The sequence below is a fragment of the Schistosoma mansoni genome (assembly GCF_000237925.1).
Source record: "Schistosoma mansoni, WGS project CABG00000000 data, supercontig 0013, strain Puerto Rico, whole genome shotgun sequence".
Classification (NCBI taxonomy): domain Eukaryota; kingdom Metazoa; phylum Platyhelminthes; class Trematoda; order Strigeidida; family Schistosomatidae; genus Schistosoma; species Schistosoma mansoni.
The window spans coordinates 418,423-446,129 of NW_017386025.1; the positions used below are offsets into that span (position 1 = coordinate 418,423).

At 31.4% G+C, this 27,707-nt stretch overlaps 1 protein-coding gene and 1 non-coding gene across 2 annotated transcripts; both read right to left on the reverse strand.

Moving 5' to 3' along the window:
• Window positions 1–3,491: 3,491 nt before the first annotated feature.
• Window positions 3,492–20,961, reverse strand: Smp_136540 (DNAj-related; the record flags this gene model as incomplete). Its single annotated transcript, XM_018790823.1, is given in 4 exon segments — window positions 3,492–3,537; window positions 11,076–11,134; window positions 20,127–20,813; window positions 20,818–20,961. Coding segments are annotated over 4 exon segments (936 nt in total).
• Window positions 20,962–25,354: 4,393 nt separating this feature from the next.
• On the reverse strand, window positions 25,355–25,421 carry Smp_tRNA_00530_Gln_TTG.1.1. The gene has a single exon. It is a non-coding gene (tRNA).
• Window positions 25,422–27,707: the final 2,286 nt, after the last annotated feature.

Below are 27,707 nucleotides of genomic sequence, written 5' to 3' on the forward strand. Positions count from 1 at the left end.
ACCCGAAACGGTACGTACACAATTTTTCCAATATCGAACTAGATGTAATACAGCTAGAAGCATTATCTTTGGGGCCTAAGTTCTGTGATAGTAGACATAAAATCAACCCATTAGATATTGATGTACAGTTTGAGAATCTATTTTCACAAACAAGTGACTTGATTCCCACCTCATCAGAGGACCTAGTCAGGTTTAAGACCACTTTAGTTGACAGCAGCCAACAATATAAGAATAGTAAAAGTACTACTAACCGCCTACTTACCAAGCAGCACCGAGACTGTTTAACTAAACTAAGAAAGGAGGAAACCTTGATTATAAGCAAACCTGATAAAGGAGAAGGCATAGTGCTGATGAATAAAAAGGACTACGTTGAAAAGATGGAAACAATGCTTAATGATCCCAGCAAATTTCAAAAAGTCACCAGTCATTCCGATATCAATAAAAAAGTGGAAAACCAGTTGACTAACTCTCTTAAGGATTTAAAGAATAAGGGAATAATTACAAAAGAGATTCTTGATTCTATCAAACCGTCTGGATTTTATACGCCACGACTGTATGGTTTACCCAAAGTTCATAAACCAGGTCTTCCACTGCGCCCAGTCCTAGATATGTTCAATTCCCCTTACCACAAAATTGCAAAGTGGCTAGTACGTATCTTAGAGCCCTTGCACAAATCAATTGTTAGTACGAGTGTAAAAGATGTATTCGACTTCACTTCCAAAGTGGAAAATATGAATGTTAGCATGAAAAATATGTTCTCACTAGATGTAGTATCCTTGTTTACTAACGTACCACTTATGGAGACTATTGAGTTCATATGCGAGCAAATAACTGAAAAACAAATCAACATTGGCCTGCCGGAAGATTGTCTGAAAGAACTGCTTTTAAGATGTACACTGAATGTTCATTTTGTCTTCAACAATGCCTATTATAGACAAATAGACGGAATAGCCATGGGCTCACCTCTAGGCCCGATTCTCGCTGATCTCTTCTTAGCTAAGCTAGAAAATGGCCCACTTAAGGAGGCTACTAAGAAGCTCGATCTATACTGCCGATACATCGACGATACATTCATAGTCGTGGATCAGAACACCAGTAAGGATGAACTACTAGAACAGTTCAACAGTGTACATCCAGCGATTAGCTTCACTGGTGAAGGCGAGTGTGACATGAAGCTGAATTTCCTTGACGTTACACTAAGCAGGCGAAGTGATGGCTCGTTAAGTAGAAGCGTGTATAGAAAGAGACCCTCTGCCTGCCAATACACTCACTTCTATAGCTTTACACCTATCCAATATAAGAGAAACTTGGTTAGATGCCTCAATAGTAGGGCAAATAAGATCTGTTCTGTTGATACTTTAAGTCAGGAACTGGAATTTATCTATAACTCACTGACTGAGATCGGCTACCCTGCTGCGTTCATCAAAAAGTACATGTATGATACAAGGAAGAAATCGGAGATTTTAACTGTTCGTAAGAAGCCTCTATACATGAAATTACCATTCAACGGGGATGTAGCTAGTGAAACTCTGAAAGATAGGTTAACAAAAGTAATTAGTAGAACTTTCTACGCAGCCTATCTTGCATTGACTTTCTCGAGTCGACCAGTGATGTCTACTCAAACAAAGGATAAGTTACCTGAGTTGGCCTCCTCTATGTGCATTTATAAGTTCAGCTGCTCCTGTGGAGATAGCTACATTGGGCGTACTACTAGGCAACTTAACCAACGAATGAGTGAACATCTACCAGCATGGTTTGGAAAGGGCCAAATAAAAACAATACGCAGTTCTATCTTGGCACATCTAATTGATAGTGGTCATATTGTCGATAAATTGAAATCATTTCAAGTGATCTATCGTATACCTCCATCGTTTCCCAACGGAGTTCGCTCCCGTCTACTTCATATAGCAGAAGCCATAGGAATTCGTACATTCCATCCCAATTTATGTGTACAGAAGAAATTCGTAACCCCCCTATCCCTTCCATGGCCGGACATAACTTAATAAATGACATTATTATTATTTGTAAAAAAAAAAATTTATTTTGGTTATCATTTTTTTTGTAATTTTCTACCTCTTTCCGTTTGTATTCTTCACTATCTATTTACTTACATACTTCTTATTACGTAATGATTTTAATGTTTTGTGATTACTATTCCAGTCTATTTACCCACGTTTGACCTCTTAATTCTTATGTTTAATTATTGATAAGACTTTTGTTATCGTAATTTACTATTCTTACTACTATCAGTACACCTGTCTTCCCACTATCAACTTGTACTTTTAACTATTATTATGCTTGGTAACGTATTCTATTTCATTATGATTATTGACTCAAATAGCCTTGATTGGTCTAACATTTTCATATAAATATTCATGTATATTAGAGTAAAGCCTGATGACGATCTAATTGAAAACAATTGTTCGCTTACATATGTTGTTCTAATTTTCACAATGGGAATCTTTAATATTCACAGATTTTTAATCAGGGAATAATATTAAATAGAGAATAATTGAATAATATGAATGTTAGCATAGATTTTTCATTGTAGCTGGAAACTTTATAACTCTTACTGAAATCACTGACTGCTTACTGGATTTTATTCAAAACGTTTAGGTACAGCTGAAGGAACTATACATTTAAAGTACAGAGTTAAAATATATTGGATGAAATTTTCAATTTCATTCAGTTTCTCTTATGGATCGAATGGTCAAATATTATTCATACTACTGGTTACTGACTAGTGAAGCACCTATCTTAAAACGTTTTTTTGAATTAACATTTAATACTACTGGTGTAGTCATTCGAAGACGTCTAAAATCCATATGACTGGATTAATTACAACTGCTGGTCATCTGGTTGAAGCCGCTTGTATGTTTATAGTTTTAATATAGAGACGAATTTTAAAAACTCCAGTCATCTTCTTTAGGTTTCAAATGTGTCTCGCTGATAAACTCCAAAAACACTTTATTTACGTATATAGCTTTTAGACAGTTACCTAAGGTGATTTAGCATAAATTATGCTCACTTATAACATAAAGTCACATAGCTAGATAAACGCGTTACGAACATTATTGGTTTCATGAATACATATAATTCAAAGAACTAAACAGCCTCTGCTATTATTTGGGTTAAGACCAAGTTGTAGTAAACTTTAATACATGTTTGTCATCAAGAGTAGCAGGTAAGCGTCTTGACTTGGTCGAAAAACGTAACAATGACTGAGATTTAAATAATTAATTCTGAAACCTAAAACAACATGAACATTCGCCCGACTCAACTCTTAGTTCCTAATAGAACATTGATAACATAAGATTGATATGAACATAAAATGAAGCCAATCCTTCAGCTATTTAGACCTTACGTTTAGTTAATATTAGACATATTTGTTAAAATGGATTTATTCATCTCTCTTATATTTCAATCAATTGAAATATTTTTGTGTTTATGATATAAAACATTCTTCTATGTTTTTCTAACTAACAAGTTTGTTACAATCGATTTGAAATTATATGGTTATCATGGTTACGTAATAATCTAAAAGTAATTTGACAGTATATTATGATCAAAATAAAAAACAAACATTTTGTTTCATATTTTGTATAATGTTTTGCATAACATTGAAAATATCTAACATAAATGTTTTGTCAGAAGGGGGGTTTTGTGGAGAGTTAAGTAATTTCATACTTAAAATCATGAGTGAATTGATGCTAGACCGCCATGAAAAACCTGGAAGCACTGGAGAGCCGTTTCGTTCTATTGTGGAACTCCTCAGCAGTGGGTTTGAATCTCGCCAGGCGGGATCGTGTGTGCGCACTGCTGAGGAGTCTCACAATAGGATTAAACGGCCGTCTAGTGCTTTCCAATTTTTCATGGTGGTCTAGCTTCAATAGACTCATGATTTCAACTATAAATATTTTAGTGTAATACAACACTATCATTAAATTTTACTACGTTCTCTATGAATTACATGAAAGTTTACATAAATCAAGAAATGAGTCATTAAAAGTACAGTATAGGTTTTAAGATGTTGAATAAAAAAAATGATTTAATCACATATACTGAAAGTGTTATGGATGTGTTGGATTAATCTAACTAGTTTGTTTGATTATTATCATAGCAACAAACTTAAATGTAATAAATGTAATTGTGATTTATATAATAAGTTGGAATTTATTTAATTGACTTCAAACTTCAATTGTTTGTAGGCGGAAGAATGATATAATCTGATTTCTGGAAGAGAAGTCGACAGGTAATTGTTTATTTCTGAGACCAGTCATTTGAGAAGGGAATGTTTTTGAATATTAAGTCATGGCTTTATGGTATAAAATTACAAAAAAATAATAATGACAACATCAATAATCTGATAAATCTTAGGAATAAATTGTTGTTATTATTAATCGATCTAAAAATATTTAATCAATTATCTAGTTATAACAAATTACATATAAGAGATATGATCTCTTGTAATGCATAATCATATTCTCACTAGTAAAATCAAAACATTTTCATTTTTTACCATTACTATCAACAACAACAACAACAATGTACTATTGTAGAGACTTTTTGAAATAATTTATATATGTATAAGAACTTTCGTCTAAATTAGAGCGATTAGTTTCACAGTATTTGAGCGTCGAGTTGATGTAAGACATTATTTCCTTGAAAAAGCTTGGATCAGATTGCCAGGTGAAACGTTGAATTTACTTCAAATTCATTCGCTGAGATTTTACAAATATATATTATTCCTATTCAATGTCTTATATCTCTTACACACTAATACATATACCTATTTTAGACATTTTTAACGCTGATTGGATGACCTATTCAGTGTACAATGAAACGAAGACCCATGTACCTATTTATATTCGATGATTTTTATGTTTGGTTACATTTCCTTGAAAAAGTTTGAACCAGATTGCCAGGTGAAATGTTGGATTTACTTCAAATTCATTCGCTGAGATTTTACAAATATATTATTCCTAGATAATTTTTATATATATCATGGATTTTTGTATTGTAACATCAATCACAATTATCAGTTACCACTATAAAATTTTTTCTTGTTGCCATACCAATGGCGTAGTAAATGTTTTATTAAATAATGTAATATTTAACCTTTAATAAGTTTTGATTTATTATAAAAGTATGCTATATGCTAGAAGAATATCAAGAACATCTAAGGTTAAATACTTTGAGTGTAAAAAGAACATGCGAAATATGAGCTAACAATTTAGTAAACACAAAAGGTGAGTCTACATTAAATAATGAAAATAGTTGTCAATAGTTGGTGATAACATAGGTATGAGATGAAAATATTTGGATAATTGGGACTAGAAGTTTATAGTGTGCAATTTCGATAGGGTTACACCGGACATCCTTTAACTTCAAGTTCAATACTTCTACTGAGGAATCGTTATATTCATTAGTCATTGTAGTAACCTATCATTCCTTAATGCGGCGAAAATATTCTATGTTTGGTTATTGAACACGATTCTTTGTTGTGTTTTTTTTTAAATCCATTATTATATTGTAAAATATTTAAGTTTATAAAATGGCTTATTGTTATATTTTGAACTTAGATTCTTAGTATGTCGCGTAATACTCAATCAATATAACAGCTGGCGGTCTTATCACGTCATATATATCAACTGGGCAAGAACGCACGCAATCGATATAACACTTATTTTTTATAATCAGTTATTTGAATTTTTCACTCAGTTTTCTTATCAAGATTTCTGTGACCTTTTCATACCTATCGATGTAATGAACAAAGAGATTATTTGATCATTGTGTATCTTGTACATTCTTGAAATGTGCTAAAGTAAATTGAAACTTTTCCCAGTGTTTATCCAATCAGTTGTAGAGTATTTGAAAGTACTTTAAAAAACTTTTAGTTTCGTTTATTCAATTGTTTTAATCTCACTTGTTTTTCATAGCCAATTGTTGTTGATTATTTACATTAAGTGTAAATGGATTTGTAGTGCCGTGCTTTGTTAATCATTCACCTTGATAACCGTTATAATACCAGTCTTAACGGTGCATAAAATCAGAAGGCAAAGAGAAGCAGTAACTACAGTTTATTGTCAAGTAACTCAGGCCAGAACGTTATCAGCACCTGAGCGAATATCAGCGGGCTAGCAAGCAGCAAGCAATTACATAGGCAATTTATATTCAAATTTAATAAGGGAAGCAAAACAAAACAAAAGCTGATGATAAGATTTGCGTGCATACATATATGGGGAGGGGTATGAGTCATCGAGTGATACTTAAACAATCAACATTTCGGCTAGAGTGTCATGTTCTCTGGCGGTCATAACAGTACAAAGAATATGCATATTGCTATTATCCAAATGACGATGTCTGTTAAGTAAGTTAATAAAAAGGCTTAACCAAATTTAACTATAATCGAAATTGATTGTAGGATGGTTGCTATAGATTTTACACATAAAAACAGCTGTCAAATCACATTTCTCTTGTTCTTTTTTTCGTCCAAATCCTCTCATATAATCTAATCTTTACACTCCTTCTAGAATACAAAATTCTTTTGGGCTAGATGTAAACCCAGCAAAGAGTGGATTTTACAGATATTTTCTCTTAATGAGGATTATCTTCGAAATATTTAAGTTGATTACCTTGATAACTAGATAGCTTGATATTTTCCAAGATTTAAAAAGTAATTCTATTCCTACATAAACTGATATCAGCTGAAGAACTAATGATAAAAAGACGATATAAAAATAGATATTTTATACTATTTAGGTACTCCATATAAGAATTTATCAGTGATTTCACAAAGCATTAGACCAAAGTGACGAGTAAACTGTCTTTAAGCTATTGGTTATGTTTTCTGAATGACCATATAGATAATTACTTAATTATCTAAAACATAATAATCTGTAAATTGTAAGATTACTGTTCATATGAATCTTATTCAATCGTCAATTGCTTAATGTTAAACCCTTTCCTGTATTAATATTTGAATTTATGGCTAACCAAATTTGTTTCACATTGTTGGAATCTACTGAAGGTACTTTAAAAACGAACGTTTCATTATTATCTTATTGTAATAAACATGCAGGTACACCCAGCTGACGAGTCCCAAATAGGATGAAACGCATGTCCTGTATTCCACTGCTAGCCATTATCCATCTTTGCTTATAATGCTTGTGAATAAGGACTATATCGAAGCAATACGCACAGTATGCACTTATATCAATAAGAGACTGATCAATTGTAGTGCTAAACATCAATAGGAAGATACAAGTATACAACATCAAGTGAATATAACTCCACCCCATTGCATAAGCAGGTGGCTATCAGGATTCTGTAGCTAAGTGAATAACGTGATGGCGTTTGAGGCAAGCGTTACTGAATTCGAGTCCCACAGTGACTATCAACTCTGAAATGAAGGTACATCCTTTTGATGATTCCCAAATCGGACGAGACGCGCATCCTGAATTTCACTGTTAGCCACTATCTATCTTTGCTTATTAAAATGTTATATTTTAATAAATGTCAATATAAAATATGTTGATTACTTATTCTTGTAACAATATTGTTTTTTTGTATACATGCCAATTTAAACTATTCCAAAATTTACAATGAGAATATTTTTTATTTCTACCTTGATAAGTTACCTTAAAATTATATGCTTATTATTTAAAAAAAAAAACGTTTGTCCTCTAACATTTAAGGGTAGAATATTGAAGATTATAATATTTTTTTAAATATTTATTTTGTTTGTTCTATTCTCAGAAATCAAGTTCCTTCTAAACTGGTTAGTTATTAATTAGTAACTATGGTAGAAATAAGTGAATACTGTTTTATAATAAATAAAAATCATTGGTAGAATCATGTTGAAACAAAAATTAAAAAATGATTGACCTACACTAATGTTGATGTACACAAACTAATGACTGACATTAAAAAAAAATTTACATAGAATGTTTAACAAGAAATATTTAACTATATTCTATCGTGGATTTCTTTCGTTAATCAATCATCTCGATAACCGTTATAATCTATCTCAAAGGTGTTTGAAATCAGAAGGTAATGAGAAGTGTCAACTACAGTTTATTTGCGGATAGCGCAGATCACAAAGCTATAAACAGATTGAGTGAATTTTTTGAAGCAGAGAATTGAATGTGTAAGTACGATCAAATACATACGTAAATTTACAGTCAAATTGTATAAGGGCACAGTCAGGGAAAACGAAGCCTCATAATAATATTTGAATACATATATACACGGAGAAGAGAATGAATAACCAAGTAATATTTAAGCAATCAACACTATAGTTAGAGTCTGTCATATGATCAAGCGTACATGTTTATACAGAAATGACAGTGATCACAATAGAATAAAAGAATATGAAAATTGTTACTGTTCAAATAAGATTTTCTGTTAAGTAACCAAAATTAACCATAATCAAAATTGGTTGTAAGATAGTTGCTATAACTCATTCTGTTGTTATTTGTGTTATTAAGTATTTATCTATGATCAGCTTTAAATAATATTTACTACATCTATGTAACTTACTTGGAAATTAAGGCTTAGAAATGACAAGAGTATTTTGTACAAAATAAAAAAAAATCATTTATTAGATAATCCCTAAGTCCAGTGCTTCCTGGTTTTCATTGGTGGTCTAGCTTATGATCGATTCATAAATCCAACTGCTACAATACAACATTCTCCACAAACTCCCATTCTGATAATCCTCAAGTCAATAGTGATAAGAATAGAAAAAAACGAAAAGAAATACTCTCGTCAGTGAATATTCTATGAATAAAATGTAGACAGATTCTTGTCATTATTATTAGCCACAGATAATTTAAACAGTAAAAAATTAAAATAAAACCATTACTAGCATGAATATTCAATCCATCAAAAAGGCTTAATATAAAAATTGTTAACAAGGGATTGTATGGTCGGAATATCTATAATCTAACTATAAAATCCAGTGGACAGCTAGGATGCAGCTGGACGATTTACACTTCTCAAATGATCTGGCTCTTATATCACACAAGCAACAACAAATGCAGGAGAAGACGACCAGTGTAGCAGCAGCCTCAGCATTAGTAGGTCTCAGCATACACAAAGGGAAAAGCAAGACTCTCCGATAAAACACAAAACCACCAATCGAATCACACTTGACAGAGAAGCTTTGGAGGATGTGAAAACCTTTACATATCTGAGCAGCAACATTGATGAACACGGTGGATCTGATGCAGATGTTCGGCAAAGCTAGAACAGTATATCTACAATTGAAGAACATATGGAACTCAAAATAACTGTCTGGCAACCAAAACAAAGATCAGAATTTTCAATACAAATGTCAAGACACTTCTACTATATGGCGTGGAAACTTGGAGAACTACGAAAGCCATCATTCAGAAGATACAGGTGTTTAGTAACAGTGGTCTACGTAAAATACTTCGGATCCGTTGGCCAGACACTATCAGAAACAACCTACTGTCGTGAGAGAACAAACCATATTCCATCCAGTGGAGGAAGAAGTGCTGGAAGTGGATAGGTCACATATTGAGGAAAGCACCCAACTGTGTCACAAGGCAAGCCCTCACTTGTAATCCCAAGGGCCAAGAGGAAGACAAAAGAACATATTACGCCGAGAAATGGTGACAGACATGAGAAGAATGAAGAAGAATTGGATAGAACTAGAAAGGAATGCTCAGGACAGAGTGGGTTGGAGAATGCTGGTCGACGGTCTATGCTACATTGGGAGTAACAAGCGTAAGTGAGCAACTATAATATCACTGATAATTGTATTTAAGTCTTTAATTATTCTAAACTGTAGGAGATAATTCTACACAATAAGTAGTTCTGACTTATTTTTTTAAAGAAGATAATAATAATTTTTCATCTTATGCTTAAGTTAAAAAGGATTCTGTTCTTTGATAATTTCAATTCCCTGTGACACTTCGATTTACAAAATAAGTTTGAAAGTATACCAACTCATAAATACAAACATTATTATTGAAGAGATAGAGATCACATATGAATGTTTTTTTATATAGCTATTAACAATTTCAAAATACTCAATTTTCAATTGTTCAAGTTTTCAAGCTTTTTACTTAACACCAAAGTTATTGAAATTTTTATGTTCAAACTTTCTTCTACATTGTCATAAACTATCACAGATATTGAATTTATTATTTAAACCCGATAGACGATTGATGTTTTTGAAGCTTTAGAGGGATTATGTTTTTTTCCCGTATTTCAGTCTTGTTCCGTGAATTGAAGAAATATTCTAGGACTCAGTAGCTGAGTGGATAACGAGATGGTATTTGAAGCGAAAGGTACTGGGTTCGAGTCCCAGAAAGAACATCGACTCACATGCAGGTACATCCAGCTGATGAGTCCCAAATAGGACGAAACGAATTTCCTGGATTCCACCGTTAGCCACTATCCATCTTTGCTTACAATGCTTGTGAAATAAGGCTATATCGAGGCAATACGCAGATTATGCACATATGCCAGTAAGAGACTGACCAGTTGCAGTCCTAAACATCAATGGGAAGATTCAAACAAGTAATACTAAGTGAATTTATTATTCTGTTTCCTTTTTTAGTCAGTGTGAAATGTTATTTATAACATTGACAGAGTAATATTTAATATAAACCTAATTTATATACATGATGTACGATACCTAAATTTATTATTATTGTAGCGGAAAATTTCTGTTTTATTCGTTCACATTTAGATTCATGTTTGGTTTTCCATATGAAAAAAATGTATATAGAGTTTAGTAGTGAAAATAGTTGTATTCATGTCAACAAATGATTCTTTTCCCATAACTGAAATGTGTTATCAATACTACTGACTAATTTGTACAGGTTCGAAATGTGATTGAAACCTAACAACTCATCTTGATATTGTGGTTCGTAGAATTACTTGACAATGCTATCGGATGTGTTTAGTTACATGACATTGCTCTTCAAATCATCTAGTATCATGTTTAAGTTCTTTTTTACTGATCACCAGTTACCCCAAACGTTCCTGTTCAATAATGAATTGTCTCAGTCTAATCATTAAATTTACAAATATCTACTAACCTAAATTGCCCAGTAGTGTATATGTCACATGGTTTCATAGCATGTGAATCTAATGACGTCTGAAAGTTTAGGAAATTTAATTAATAGATTAACAAATTATCAGGTTTCTTGGTACATTTTTATATTGTGAATGTAAATGATGAAGTTAGTTATAGTTATCCTTATATTAGATTATGGCAAAAGACAAATTTACTCATTTACTAGCTACTCTTATTAAAAATATTATTACTTTTTAATTAAGTAGTTATAAGTAGTAAATTAACTAAATGATAAATTTGTTAAAAAAAAATCTGTACTTGAGTGTTGTATATGATAGGGACTAGTAATAGATTAAAAAACATGAGTCTAAATCTAGTTATAATTTAAGTATAAATATTTCCACATGTGTATATAGTGATATTATAAGTGATACTGGAAAGTGATATAATTGGCTTCGAAAATAAAACAATTGTGATTATGAAATAACTACCTTTTATTAAGTCCGTCAGTACAGGATCATATGTGAATATAATACTGTTTCAATACTAAGTTTATATTATCAGAAAGTTGACTGTTTCGGTTTATCGTTGGGTACTGACGTAAAGTTATAGACTATTTAGGAAAAATGGGTCAAAACGGTGACTTCACAAACTAATAATTTGACATGTCAGTAAAACGCTTTAGCATTATTAAGAATATGTAATCAAATTTTAGTCTTTTCACATTACATACAAGCAATTTATATAAAATCCAATTTTCAAATGTTGGATAGTTTGATACTTAATGCAAAACATAATTGACGGGCATGTAGATAGAAGGCTAGTGGATCAATTCGAAAATCCAGAAAAAAATTTTATCCTAGGCTTTACTTAATATAAAAGTGTTGATACTGTCATTCATTGAGGCAAAGTACGATATAGAACCCCGAATAAATTTGAAACAGGAATCTCAAAACAATCCCGCTTTGGGGAAATGATTGTTCACAATTGTATGTCACAAAATGGGGCCATTTTGAGAATTAATGGTAACCAAGGAGGGCTGGATAGATATTGAACCCTTGATCACGGCTTTAGAAGACTGAAAAAACTCTAGCTCAAGTAGAGTTACACCTATGGGATTCCTATTGTATAAGAAGCAATCGAATTTTAAGATTAATAAATTATTCTCAGTAGAGAATAGTTGAGATTATTGAATTTCGTTTGTCATGAACCGATCTAAGTTAAACGACAACTGAAAACCAGATAGGACTTGACAACCGTTTCATCGTTGACTGGGACTTAGCATTGAGTTTTTTCGAACGGAACCCGGAACCTTTGTATGTGAGCACTTAACCTCCAGGCCACTGCGTTGAAATCTAACGGTGTTAGTGTCTGACTTCAATAAATCCAAAACAATGCGTGACCATCACAAAAGACGAATTGTTACTGTCGTATTTCTTCAGTGGTCTACAGGTTAAACGCTTGAGAATGAAGGGTTCGATTCCTAGGTGGGAGATTGTCAATGTGTAATCCCATACAATAACAAAACGTCCTTACAAAGCTTCCAGGTTTTTAATGTCGATTTAACGTAGATCAGTTTACCATTTTAGTGTAATTGGTCTTAGTTTTGCTCATATGAATTATCTGAATACTAGACAAGTTTCATGCAAATGATATCGTGGAAGTGCCTGATGTTTCTTTATAATTGTACGACTACTTTGGTTAAATCACTTGAGTGATATGGAATTGCTTTTATAGTTAGAATTAACGCCTAAATTGATGGCAGCAATAAGGGAAGTAGTAGTAATAGTAGTGGTAGTAGTAGTAATGGCACTAGTACTAATAGTAGTGTGGTGTGCGCTACTTATGAGTACAGATATACGTAGTGAGTAGCAGAAATTTACCTGCAGAAGATTGAAATTAAGAGAAAAGAAAGAAAAACAGAGAGCACTCGAAATAACAATAGGATTGGAAGAATGATGGAGTATCTAGAGGACAACTGAAGAAAGATATACAAATGATGTATTGAATGTACGATTTTCATACTTTACTAAGTCTCTGTTAGTTTTTGCATAAGAGTAAATTGGTTTCCTCACCTGAGTTTGCGTCCACTCCAGTAATAACAGTGGTGATAGAAAAAATAGCAATGAATTACAATGAAGTTACATTCTCTTGCAAATAGCTGTTCGCTGTTCTTTTACACTGTAAGTCATTACTGAACAGATGTTTTGAATGGTGGTCACTTAATTACTGTGTTCAATAAATTGGTGCACACTAGTCGACAATTTAATTTCATAAACATAAAAAATAAATTACTTCTAAAGAGTAATTGTTGAGTAAATTGCCCATCTGTTTTATCTAAATGAAACGTAGTTGAAAGAACCTCAAGAAATGAAATGTGTCTTGATTAAGTTGTTCAAGTAACCAACAACGATAAGTGAGAAAATTCTGACTAATGTTTTTCACAATTTTAGAATTTTTTGACTACACAGTAGTTTCCAATGTCCTAACTGATGAAACTCATGATATCAATATTATTGTTAACAATATCTACAGCTTAAGACCACCTTCGATTGATAGATTTCTTTCAATGCTTCCTTATCTTTAATTCTCAACAATTTTCACCTTAAATACTGATGCTTTATTAAAAGGCTGTATTCACCACTGACTAAGATCAATCAGATAATGATTTAAATCAAAAAGGGACTTTACAATTGTCTACTACTAATCTAAGACGTTAATAGTACTATCAAGCAAACTATAAGTGGTTAAGCCAAAAACATCCAGGTGTAGTGGAGAGTATATATGTATATTCGTTGACATCATACATAGAGTTTCGATATTATTCTGTTTTATGAAACCGGATGCTATGGCGATCACATTTAACCGTTTACCATAGTTAATCAATTTAGCGTTAAACCTGTAAATCGATTTTAATTTGACTATATTACATTTTCATATCTATTTGGTTTTATTGACACAATCTTTATCATTGTTTTTAACTGCTTGACATACATCATTGATTAAGTTTCATTAAGTACACTCTTAAATGTCATATTTGTCATTACTTTATAAATGAATGTATTTTGTCAATCCACATAAAGAGTAATGATGAACTATCCAGGGTGATTTTGGTATACAAGCTGTTTAATAAGTTATGAAAGCAATGACATCTCCCTTAGAAACAATCTTGTTTTCTACCGATTCACTATTTTGTTTGTTTAATATTTTCTGTAGCAAATTGAGCTAACTGTCATTTAACTGTCAACTTTGTTTACCAACATATATTGTAATTCTTATCAAGTTGCTTCAATAATCTAATGTTTTTATTGTCATCTCATTTTGTAATTCATTAGCTTAAAAAATGTAAAAATGGTAAGAAACAATTCAGTTGACAATGGAGAAATCGATTACCAACATATTTTTATCCAATACATAATGACTTCCTAGCCGTATCCTAGATAGGAGTTCTACTTGAAAGTTAATTTATGCATAATAAACTTTAATATTTATTGGTTCTTGAACAATCCTAACAATTCGGAAAATACTGGAAGTATGCTAACAGAAATATGTAATCATCTAATCAGTATGTGACTCATAATCCGTCATTTTCCTGAAAATTCCTAGGATCTTTTTATTAGGTGCTGATTAGATGGAATGATTTCCAGATTTCCCCGACTCTCGATGAATTTATCCAGTATTACTGAAGGAGTAGATTCAAAAATTATAAATACTGCAGTTTTATATTTATTGCGTAGGAAGTCATTTAGCCATCAAGTTATGATTGTTAAAATACATTTTAATATATTCCTGGTTTAGTTTAATCCTTCATTATTCAATTCAATGAGATATTCAGGTTTGAGAAGTCTCAAGTGTATTCATTATTTGTAGTTAGGATCATACATAGGAATTAGTTAAAAAAAAATGAAGTTAATTAATTGATTATTAAGTGTTAACCCTTTATATCAACTGATTAGTGAAATTGGACCTGGATTTCGGTAAGATAGATTTCATGAAGAACTGATAAATAAAATCAAATTGACTCAACACATTTAAGAATATAACCTCAAATGTTTAATAAATTGGTCAGAAGTAGATCATTATCCATCTGAATTTATCTCCAGTGGAACTTGTGAATTCCAGTGTACTTATTATAGTATTTATGTTGAAAGAATGACTGAGAAAAAGATTTCTAAAATAACTAATTATAGTCCAACATAGTTTTGACGAAGATTTTCAGAGTTTATTGTAAAAAAGAATTTTGACTCGAACAATGTGTACAACAGGAAAGCATAGGAAATCTTTTATTGACATGTTGTAAAAAGCTGTAATCAAGTCATTAAATTTTTATCTAGTTTAATTATTTGCAATCATTCATTGACTATACCTATTATCAGTTTGTAGTAGCGAAGATTGTTAAGTTTTTAATTGCCATCATGAATCAATCAATGTCAAAGCACCATTAAAAATCTGGAAGCACTGGACGGTCGTTTCGTCTTTGTTTGAGACTACCCAGCAGTGCGCATCCACGATCCTGCACATGGGATTTGAACCCAGAACATTCGGTATCATGTCGAATATCTTCATATATCTTTCTCTGCCTTAGACTTTCTTTTACTCAACTTTAAATATTCATTTCAACTTCATAAACTAAGTGATAATATCAGATAATTGTTTATAATCATTCTGATTGTTTTCAAGTTAATACTACTTATAACTAGCGAGAAGTTTTAAAATAGAATAAATTTATGTTTATTCTTTAAATATTATTATCATTATGCTGTTTAGAATTGTACAAAGTGCTTTCAGGTTTTCTATGGTGGTCTAGCTTCAATTGACTCATGATTTCAACTATGAAAAATGTACAAAGTTTATTATTAGGATGTGTAATAAACGTTCTGTTTTTTCCGATCAAATAACTACCAATTGGAAGTTATTTTAGCTGTGTTATATCCCGTGGAGATTTATGAATGGTAACTTTGAGAACTATTCATGGACCAATATGATGTGTATATTTCCTATTGTATAATCGTTAAGTAACTAAACTATTCATATTCGTGTTTCTATTATTATGAACTTTATTTTGACCCATAGACTATTACTTTACGATTCACCATTCTTGAGTTATCCCTAGTCTATTGATTACTGTTCCCCCTATTCACAGTCACATTTGGCTAAATCTTGTACAAATGTTATTTTCTATATTATGGTACGCTGTCGTATATATATATATATATATATATATATAACAGGGCACTCAGGCAATCGATATAACAAGCTGAAATGTTTATTTTATTGATCGAATTTAAAACAAAAAAAAATGTTTTCAAGATATGTTAGGTAATTTTTCCAATTTACAAAATGGGGTTTTATTATGTTTACATATTTCATTCATATATCATCCGCTTCTTTATATTCAGTTGTCTAGTAACAAAAATATAGACAGATATAGTTTGTTTTTTTCAAAGAAAAGTAATAATAACAACTATAGTGTGATGTCTAACAGTAGCTATTAAAGTTCAAAGTTATAACTATTTTCTATGAAACAACTAAATTTCTGACGTTTCGTGATTCAGTGTAAGCCATTTCTTCCGAGAATAAAGTGGCTTACACTGAATAACGAAACGTCAGAAAATCTCATTTTTTTACTCATTGGGATATTACAAATGCTCAATTTATTCAAAATTGTCAAATCAAAACCTGATAATAATACCTACAACTAAATTTCTGTGTATTGGTCAATTATAAAATTTTCTGTAAACAATAACAATTCACACTTTGTTTATTGTATTGAATATACAATAAAATTTATAAAGAATTAAATTGGATAATACAATAATTTATCACTAATTATTATTGAAATCATGAACTGATCAATGTTAGACCGTCATTAAAATCTGGAGGCACTAGACGGCCGTTTCGTCCTAGTATGAGGCTCCTCAGCAGTGCGCATTCACGATCCAACTCATGGAATTCTAAACCATGACTTACGATCTCACGGGAGCGTTTAACTTCTAGGTCGCTTGGCCAGCAACCAATGGTGTTAATGTCCAACTTCAACCAACCTACGGATATATAAAAAACATAGTTGTTCATAATAAACTATCGTAAATCCGACATTTTGTAAATAAAACGTTTTGTAGATGTTAGGAATAACTTTGATGTTTGTTTGTTATTTGTGGTGCATTCACTCAGTTATGCAAAAGTAACCAGATACTTAAATTCTTTAGATTTAGTGATATTTAATATTTACAGATCAATTTAGGTAGCCAAAAACACTAATCACAAAAAAAAAACAATTTAAACCATTTAAACTCTGCTATGGGTGTTAGAGGATCTTCATTTGGGAGAATTATGACGCCTCATAGTGAAAGCCTATATTCTCCAGAAGTAACGAAACCGATACCCCTTCTAATAGCCAGAACAACAATAAATATAGGTAAATGTAATACCCGGACAACATGAGAGGCTTGATGACCGGTTAAATAGCTGCTTGGCTGAAGAGATACAACTTGGCGGCTCTCGAAATAAATGAAACCCGTTGAACGCAACTTACCCCAATGGAGCATAGGCCGCCGACCAGCATTCTCCAACCCACTATGTCCTGAACATTGAACGCAAGCTGCATACAGAAGTTTAGATTTGGGAGAGAAATTGCTGTATTCTGATAATGAAGAAGAAAATGTTACTCACACACAGAGTTTCACTGAGGCTGTTAAAAGAAGAACGAAAAGCATTTATAGGATAGCAATCTCATAGGTCCAGAATTATCAAAGCAAAAACAAGGAAAGAAAGAATCACAATAAGTGATGTCCAGGAATTACACTACCATCAGTACCAGGAAAAAGTTTTTAACAGTGTTGCTGTACAGGGTGAAAGATTCAATAGACGTTCAGCTTCGTGATCGACAAGCCGGATTCGGTAAGGATCGGTCGTGCACAGACCGAATCGCAGCACTACGGATCATCTCTGAACAATCAGTTGAGTGGAACACGTCACTATACATCAACTTCATTGACTATGAGAAAGCGTTTGACACAGTGGACAGAAGGAGCTTATGGAACCTATTTTAACACCATGATGCACCTGAGAATATCGTCAGTATCATCCGGAATTCATACGACGGGCTACACTACAGTACAAAGTCGTGCATGGAGGACAGCTGACAGGTGCATTTACAAGTGAGGGTCGGAGTCAAACAAAGCTGCCTATTCTCACCCTTTTCCTTTCTACTGGTGCTCATCGGGTTATTAAAACGTCTGCATTTCAAGGGGAAGCATAGAATACAATGGACAGGTTGGATGCAACTAGACGATCTGGACTACGCACATGACGTGACCCTCCTATCCCATACACACGAACAAATACAGATGAAGACATCTAGTGCAGCAGCACCCTCTCCATCAATAGAACTCAACACACACAAGGGAAACCTGAAATTTATCATGAGGAAATTACATAACAGTTTAGTATACAATCTAAACCGTAGAACGTACTTAACGTAAATAATTTAGCTTTACAGAAACGGAGGATAAGGCTTAATGCCTAGTCTTAATTGGTAAATACAAACTATTTTTACCAACTATCCCACATCGTTTTAAAAGAAGAGAATTAGTTCATAGGAATAATCACAAACTTTACACCATTATTATATATATTTATGATTCGAAATAAAATACTATTTTCGTTAGTGAAAAGCATCAAATACACACACACACACAAATACGTGTTTGCATACAGATTTGTATACATACGAATATGGAAATAGATGTGTTGCACTGTTCGACTATTATATACCACACACTTTATATATCTTTATATATAGTATTATTTAGTGTGCTGTTTCAATGATGCGCTGTGTATAGTAGTGAAACAATATTGTACATTTTTGTTTGAAAAGTATTTGCATTTGTAAAATAAATATCTAATATTGATTACACTGATTTAATCTCAGTAATAAAATGAAAATGGATTAGGAAAAGTAATTTCATTGATGTGTAAACCTCTTATTGACGTATTATTTATGGTGAAATGTGTTTTTTGTATTTGTATACTAGTGCCAGTAATCATATCAACCGGTGCATATACACATATATATCAATATCGTTCTAATCACAATATGAAAAAAGTCTATACATATATCCACATGTTTTACACCCAAAATAGTTTTTTTATCTATCATCACTAGTCGATGATTGTAAATAGAATATATGAATAGGCAAATAAAATACAGCACAAAAAGATCAATAACAACAATAAATCACAGCAGACTAGAAATACAGGTATACAAATATAAAAGAAAATTTCGAAACTAATTTAGGAAAGATGTTAACAATAATAATTGGAGAACTTCATTTCTAGATTGTGGAGAAGATTTATAGCTCAGGTGGATGATGTCGATGGAGTTTTGTTCTTTGAGCTCAGAGAACAAAACTCCATCAAAATTCATTTCAAAAATAATGAGTACATGTAAAGAGAAAAAAAATAGAGAAATAAAAAAAAGATGAAGGAATTCGAAACCATTCCGATTTTATAAACATTTAAGAAAGTAGCAAACAGCGAAAAAGAAAATCCGAACGATAAGTGAAAAGCGGCTCAGAAGTGAGAATATTCAACTTGTGAAAATATAGTCGTACAATTGGCTAGAACAAACAGATAGTAAACAAAAAACTGTTTGCATGTAGTCAATTTCTTGAATTGTCCAAAACAAAACGAAAAAGAAAAGAAATCCCTGAAGATCTCAAATCCGCTCTGAAGAAAAGAAGTGTAAACTGAAAGGTTCGTGACTTAATTAAGACATATGTATCGAACGTTAAAATATTGAACATTGAATATTAAATTCACAGTATTTTCTAGTTAGAAAGAATTATTTAAATACATATGCAGAGAGAAAATATAATAAAAATTATATTACGACTGCTAATACTACTATTACTATTACTACTACTACTAATAATAATAATAATCATCACTATTATTATCATTATGAAACAAATGGATGTATACACATTTCTTAAAATCATTTTATTGTAGAAAAGAATAGTGTCGCTATATAAATAATAAATATACATAATTAACCATTAGCAATAGCAACCGGTTGACCATTGATTGTTTTCATTTTTAATATACCATTTTCTTCAACTTCAATTGTTTCTATACCATCTTGTACTATTTTACGTGTTGTTACGCATTTACCATTTTCAATTTTAGTTGAAGTTGATCGAAATGTTTCTTTTCTTATTGGTGGATGACCAGGACGACTAGAACTACCAAAATTAAAACTATATGATGTTTTTGTAGATAAACTACGTACTGGTACAGTTTGTGGTAAACTAGTTTTACGTACACGTTCAACATGATGAAATCGTGGTTGATGTTCATTAGTTGATTTACAACTAGTTGTATGATGTAAATGACGACTAGGTAATACATTGAAATGATCATTATTAAATATATCATGTAAATGACTGTGTGATCGAAATAGACCAGCTGTATCCATAAATGCATTCATCATATCCATATGTTTACTGAAAAATTCACGGAATACTTCTTCAGGATCTCGAAATGTAAAACCGAAATCATTAAATGGAAAGAAGTCACTTGTATCAAATATATCATCTGTGAAAAATCTTCCTGATGCTGTATGTCGACGTCGTCCACTAGGTGGTCTTGTTGATTTAGATGTTTTAACATGTGTACGATTTAAACCATCTCTACCATGACAATCATAGACAGAACGTTTTTGTGGGTCAGATAAAACTTCATAAGCTGCACTTATTTCTTTAAATTTTTTTTCTGCTTCTTCTAAATTTGTTGGATTTTTTATCTGGATGCCATTTAAGTGCTAAACGACGATATGCACGACGTACTTCTTCATCTGTAGCTGTTTTAGTTAAACCTAACACTTTATAATAACAAATTGAAGTCATAATTATAAAACAATTAAATATCTATCTGTTATGTGTTATCAATTGAAGTTCTATTCCTATAAATATGTTATTGATAATTGCAGTTGGATATTCTAAAATAAAGAAGAATAAAAAAAAATAAAGATTGTATAGATTTTAATAATGACTATAATAAATTCATCTAGTATTGTTTGTTTGAATATTCCCATTGATTACTAGGAATGCAACTGGCCAGTCTGTAATTGGCATATATGCATACTGTGCGTATTGCCTCGATTTAGCCTTAATTCACAAGCATTGTAAGCAAAGATGGATAGTGGCTAGCGGTGGAATCCAGGACATGCGTTTGAAGCGAAAAGTACTGGGGTCCAGTCCCAGAGTGATCATCAACTCTGAGATGCAGGTACATCCAGCTGACTAGTCCCAAATAGGACGAAACGCGCGTCCTGGATTCCACTGCTAGCCACTATCCGTCTTTGCTTACAATGACTATAATAGGATAATTACTTTTCAAAGTAATTAAGATAATTCATAAATTAAATAGGAAGAATATATCTTTGTAGAATCTCAGCGAATGAATTAGGAGTAAATTCAACGTTTCGCTTGGCAATATATTTTTCCTTGGAAAAGCTTGGACCAGATTGTCAGGCGAAACGTTAGTATTACTTCAAATTCATTCGCTGAGATTTTACAGAAATGTATTATTCTTATTTAATGTCTGACATCAACTCGGCGCTCAAATACTGTGAAGCTATTCGCTCTAGTTTAGACGAAAGTTGTTATATAATTCATGAATATATATACTATTTTGAACGCAGTAATATATTTATGCAATAAATTAAAATTTATTATTATCAGAAGGGGTTTTGTGGAGATTTCAGTATTTTCATAATTGAAATCATGAGCCAATTGAAGCTAGACTACCATGCAAAACCTGGAAGCACTGGACGGCCGTTTTGTCTTATTGTGGGACTCCTCAGCAGTGCTTATCCACAATCCCGCCTCGCGAGATTCAAACCCAGGACCCATCTCCTCACAAATTATCCACCTCTATAAACAATGAAATTATTTTATTCACTACTCATTTATCATTTTTTTATTGCATTTTTTTATAAACTGCATAACAAATTATATGTGTAAATTAAAGGAATACACTATTGAAATATTGATAGATTCTTTTTAGTATTCGATTTACTTGTGTCAAAACAATCAGTACTGTACTACTAATGATAGATTAGTTACACATTCTTGAAAAATAATACTTTATCTATTAAGAATACATGATGTACCTGATAGAATATATCAAATAAATTATCTCACATGACATTAGAGACAATCGGGAATTCCGAAATACATTGTGAATATATCAAAATTAATGATACCAAGATTAAGATTTAAAACATTAGTCTCTATGTGTATCTTGGTAGGTACATGCAAATATTCATCAAATTCAAAGGAATACCAAATAGAGTAAAAGACGGAATAACGGTGAAATCATGAAATTTTTTTACTATCTTTTACACAGTATGGAAAAATCGTAAAACCAAACAAACAAACAGCAACAAATGGAAGTGTTAGAACACAAAGTAAAAAATCATGATTCAATAAATAAATGTCTAATACATGGTGTATAACTACTTTTGAACAAATTAACAGAGTAGCAAATAGGTATGTAAAATCAACGAATAGGTCAACAGTTTATAAATTTTTTGTATTACTGACATTATTAATTAATAGTTTTTTTATAGTTTAGATTATGAACTATTCTTAGTCAGGAAATCATTGGAAACCAGGGAACATTGGTGTTTCGTCCCAGTATGAAACTTCTCACTAGTGTACAACCACTTACTCACTATGGGATGGAACCTGAAACCTATAAGCCTCGTCGCACAAGCCTAACCTTTATATTGTTGAACCAGCTTTCAATGATTTACATGTAAAATTTCAGTCAAGTTCAGTGTTTTCTACTTTTCAGTGGTTGTCGAACTAATATCAGTCCGTAACATAAGCTATGACAATTGAACTACCTCAACACAAATTCTCAATTCAAGATTATTTTATCAATCAAATTTGAATATTATTTCGTCATATGAAATCTTTCATTTTTAATGCAATTAACAAATTTCTAATTTCTCATGATCAAAGTGGTGTAGGCTACTTATGTTGACAGATATAAGTAGTATGTAACACCAATCAGTAATCAAATGCCTCTCAGTAGAACAACATTGAGAGGATTGAAATGAATGGAACAGAAAGGGAAACAAACAGCAATTGGGATGACAACCGAATCTGAATAATGAAAAATTATATACATGAGGATTGAAGGAAGACATGCAAATAATGTATTTAATGAATGGTTTTTAAATTTAAGAAAGTACTGTGTAATTTTGTATGAGATAATAAATTAGTTTTTCCCACCTGAGTGTTCGTTCACTAAAGCTTATTTCCATCCTCCTGTTTTTTTAATCAGTTGTTCTGTCTTAAAAGTCGTTAGTAGTGTATCACTTATAAGCGAAAGCTATTTAGTCTGCTTCGTATTTGCACAATAAGATATTATCCATTCCTTAGTTGATGATCGATCAGATTTAGGGGAGATAATGAAATCGTTGGTAAATTGATTATTGACGGAATTCAGAAATGGTCACGACTAACCATTAAGATGTAGATGGTTGATGAAATAGACTTTTATATAAAAACTCATGTAGTATCTAAATAACTTTTTTCTCAATCAATTTTAACCACTATTGAACACATTGAATGTAAATTTATGTATTCAACTGATCTGTCAAACAATGACTGTTCATAAGTATATATGTATATATATATATATGCAGAAGTATATCGATCTGATCAAGTTTAATGTTCTAACCATTTTGTTTTCATTTCACATTTCACATCATAAATAAAGAAATAAAAATTCATTGTCTATACTTAATTATTATATTTGAAAATTGATTTGCATAATTCTATTCTAGAAAAATCTCAGTTCAATATCACTATTGATCATTTATATTACCCTGTATATTATAGAGCAATATATCTATGAAATGATATTTTATGAAAATTTGGAATATTAGCTTAACAGAAAAGTAATTTTCAATAGATCAAGATTATAATGTATTAAGTGTATACAAGTACTGTGATACAAATTAAAAAGTTATGTAATCTAGATGTTCTTTAAAAGGATTCATTTGTCAGACAATGCGATGTAGTATAATCTTGAAACAAAATTAATGTCAAAATGATAAAATATAATCAATATAAAATCTTTAATAAAACATGATAATATATGAATTCACTTGATATTATTTACTTGTATTTTCCAATGGTTGTTTAGATCTGTAATTGATCAGTCTCTTATTGGCATATGTACATCCTGTGTGGAGTATCTTGATATTACATATATATATATATATATATAACAAAGTCAAGGTCATATGCTTTAAAATATTCTTAGTCTAAACTTAAGCAGTCTGTTTACAATTAAGAATATTATCACTTATTCTTCATCTTTAATCCTTTAATTCAATGATATTAGTGTAATACATTATGATGATTTATAGATGATTAGTTACCATTTTTTTAAAAATATACCAGTGATTAGATTTTAGAATAAATTAACTGAAATCAGAAAATAGATTAATTGTAGTACAATTTAGTGATATACAGTGGATGTATGTAAATCTTGATTCTCAGGAAATCTCAAACTAACATGAAATGACTATTCAGTGTATCAGAATGAAGTTTTGTGGAGAGTTTTAGTAATTTTTATAAAGTTGAAATCATGAGTCAATTGAAACTAGACCAACATGAAAACCTGGAAGCACTGAACGGCCGTTTCGTCCTATTGTAGAACTCCTCAGCAGTGCGCTGAGGATTTTTATTGATTATTCAATGGCTATCAAATTATAATGCAACATATCTTCAAGATTTATTATAGAATTGTTCACAAGATATACCTTCTCATTTAACAATATAATTAAGTTGAGTAATTACACTTGAAAATATTGATTATTTCGGTAATTTATAATTCAGACTGAATGAATTAAAAAAAAAATTAAGTAGCAAAGTACAAATTATTTTTCCGAACATAATGTCACAATCATTTAATGTATGCATACATATACTACTTAAATAAATAAATGTGTATGTGTGTGTAAGGGTATGATCATTAGGGTATAAAAATATTTTAAAAATTCACACTGGATAATAATTTGTGATGGTTAGAAATCAATAATAATTTGTATTTACAAAAGTAAGTACATTTTGAACAATTGATGTATAAAAATCAATATTTATATAAACACAAACATTTACAAAGATGGATAGTGGCTAGCAGTGGAATCCAGTTTGACGCGCGTTTCGTCCTATTTGGGACTCGTCAGCTGGATGTACCTGCATCCCAGAGTTGATGTTCACTCTGGGACTCGAACCCAGTACCTTTCGCTTCAAACACCATCGCGTTATCCACTCAGCCACTGAGTCCTGATAGTCACTTGCTTGTGTAATGTGGTGAAGTTGAAATTTACTTAGTATTGTTTGTTTGCATCTTCCCATTGATGTTTTTAGAACTGCAACTGGTCAGTCTCTAATTGGCGTATGTGCATACTGTGCGTATTGCCAATTAGAGACTGGCCAGTTGCAGTCCTAAAAACATCAATAGGAAGATCCAAACAAACAATACTAAGTAAATTACAAACATTTACATGTTGACATAAAACGCAACCATCAATTGTATAAATATTACGTAATTAATAAAGAATTAGTGAGGTTATAGTCGGACAGATAGAATGATAAAAAGACATGAATAGTTCATCAACTTGATAAGTAAATATCATAAACAATTATTGAATTATTATCAGAAAGAGCTTTTGTGGATATTATAGTAATTTAATAGTTGAATTCATGAGTCAATTAAATCTAGACCAACGATTGAAAATCTTGAAGCACTGTACAGCCTTGGTTTGAGTCCCTCATATGGGATCGTAGAAGCGCACTGCTGAGGAGTCCCATACTAGGACGAAATGTTTGTCCAGTGCTTCCAGATTTTCCATGGTGGTCTAGCATTATTTACTGATGAATTCATCTATTAAATTATTGAATTGATTGGAAAGAATGTTTCTTTGCTTAATATACAAGTTTTTTTAATGATTACTTAAGAATTTAGGAGTAGGAAAGCAGCCACCTATTTTTTATATTAGTTTTATAATTATGTTTTCAACAATACTCCTCTTTCAAGAGTACACAATGTTTATGGATCAAATGACTTGAATTAAAGACTTGATCACAGAACAGCTAGATCAAAAAACACAACATAATCATATATGAAACAGTAATAAAATGAAATGTTGTTTACTTAGTAGATGACATTCTGTTATGACTAGTTTTTAAAAAGATCTCATTAATTAATTAGATAGATTTAAGAATAAACAAACAACAGTATCATATGATGAATAGTAAATTTGTTTTACAATTAAGATCAGAGAGTATGTGAAGATTGTTGAATTTATAGTTTATATCGATTGTCATTAATTAGATAATCTCTGGAATCTAAGAGGCACCAGACAACTATTTCATCTTAGTATGGAACCATTAGGTGGTTTGGTCTAATTAAACTAATCCATGTTGTAAAGTGTGGTCCTTGATAAGAAAATATGGACATGGGATTTTAATATGAGTATTAGTATTGTGATCGTCGCGTCAAATGGTGTTCATCTCATATGTGATCGTGGAAATGCTCTGTTGAGGAGTTCTAAACTAAGACAAATCAATTGTCCAGTACTCATAACAATTCATAGATCGTAGTAATCAAATGTACAAATAGTTGATCAGCCAAAAAACTATTTTGTCTGATCGTTATTCAATATTAATTGGACTCATTTTTCCAATTTTCCTCTAAACATAAAGTTGAATTCATAAATGTTTGCCCTATCGATCTCATTTCCTCTTTTGTATATATTTTGAATTCATTCGACATTATTTTTTGTCATATATATTTTCTATTTTGTTGCACTTTTGTTAGCGTGATGAAATGAGGCTAAATAGCTCGGACTGATGTACACTTGTCCTAGTTCCTTGTTGATGAAAAATGACTGAAAATATCAACGGTAATTGTAAAATAAGCTGAATATATTTCATTGAAGGCAGTAAAAATTTATGCGAAATGAATTACCATTGAATTGCAAAATAAATTTTTCTGAATGAAAGTAAACATACATATTATAGAAGTAGTGTAATGTGTGCTATTGATGTCGATAGATATAAGTAGTATGTATCATCAATCAAAAGTTAAATGCCTGGAGACAGTAGGTTAAGAAGATCGAAGAGAATAAAACGGGAACAGAGAGTGATTGGTGTAGAAACGAGGGAACAGTGAAGTCTGAGACGATTGATCGATATTTTGCAAATGAAGTATTTACTATATGATTCTCAGACTTTACTAAGATGTTCTGTAATTTTATATTCTAATACATTCGGTTGTCCTCACTGGTGTTCTCGTTCGCTACAGTAGCTTGTAACTAGAACATGATACGCACTTGTTATTTACCAATATTTCTTTTGGTTTCTTATACAAATTTGAAGCTTTTAATCAACACAACCCATAAAAACTTAGTGTTTTTTAAACATTGAGTCATGATTATGACTCCTTCAGTACTTCAGGCACTTAGGTAAAAGTTGATAAATACCGCCAACCAACTAAACAAAATATATTTTACTAGTTTAATTCATGAGTCGATGTTAGCTAGACCACCCTGGAAAACTTAGAA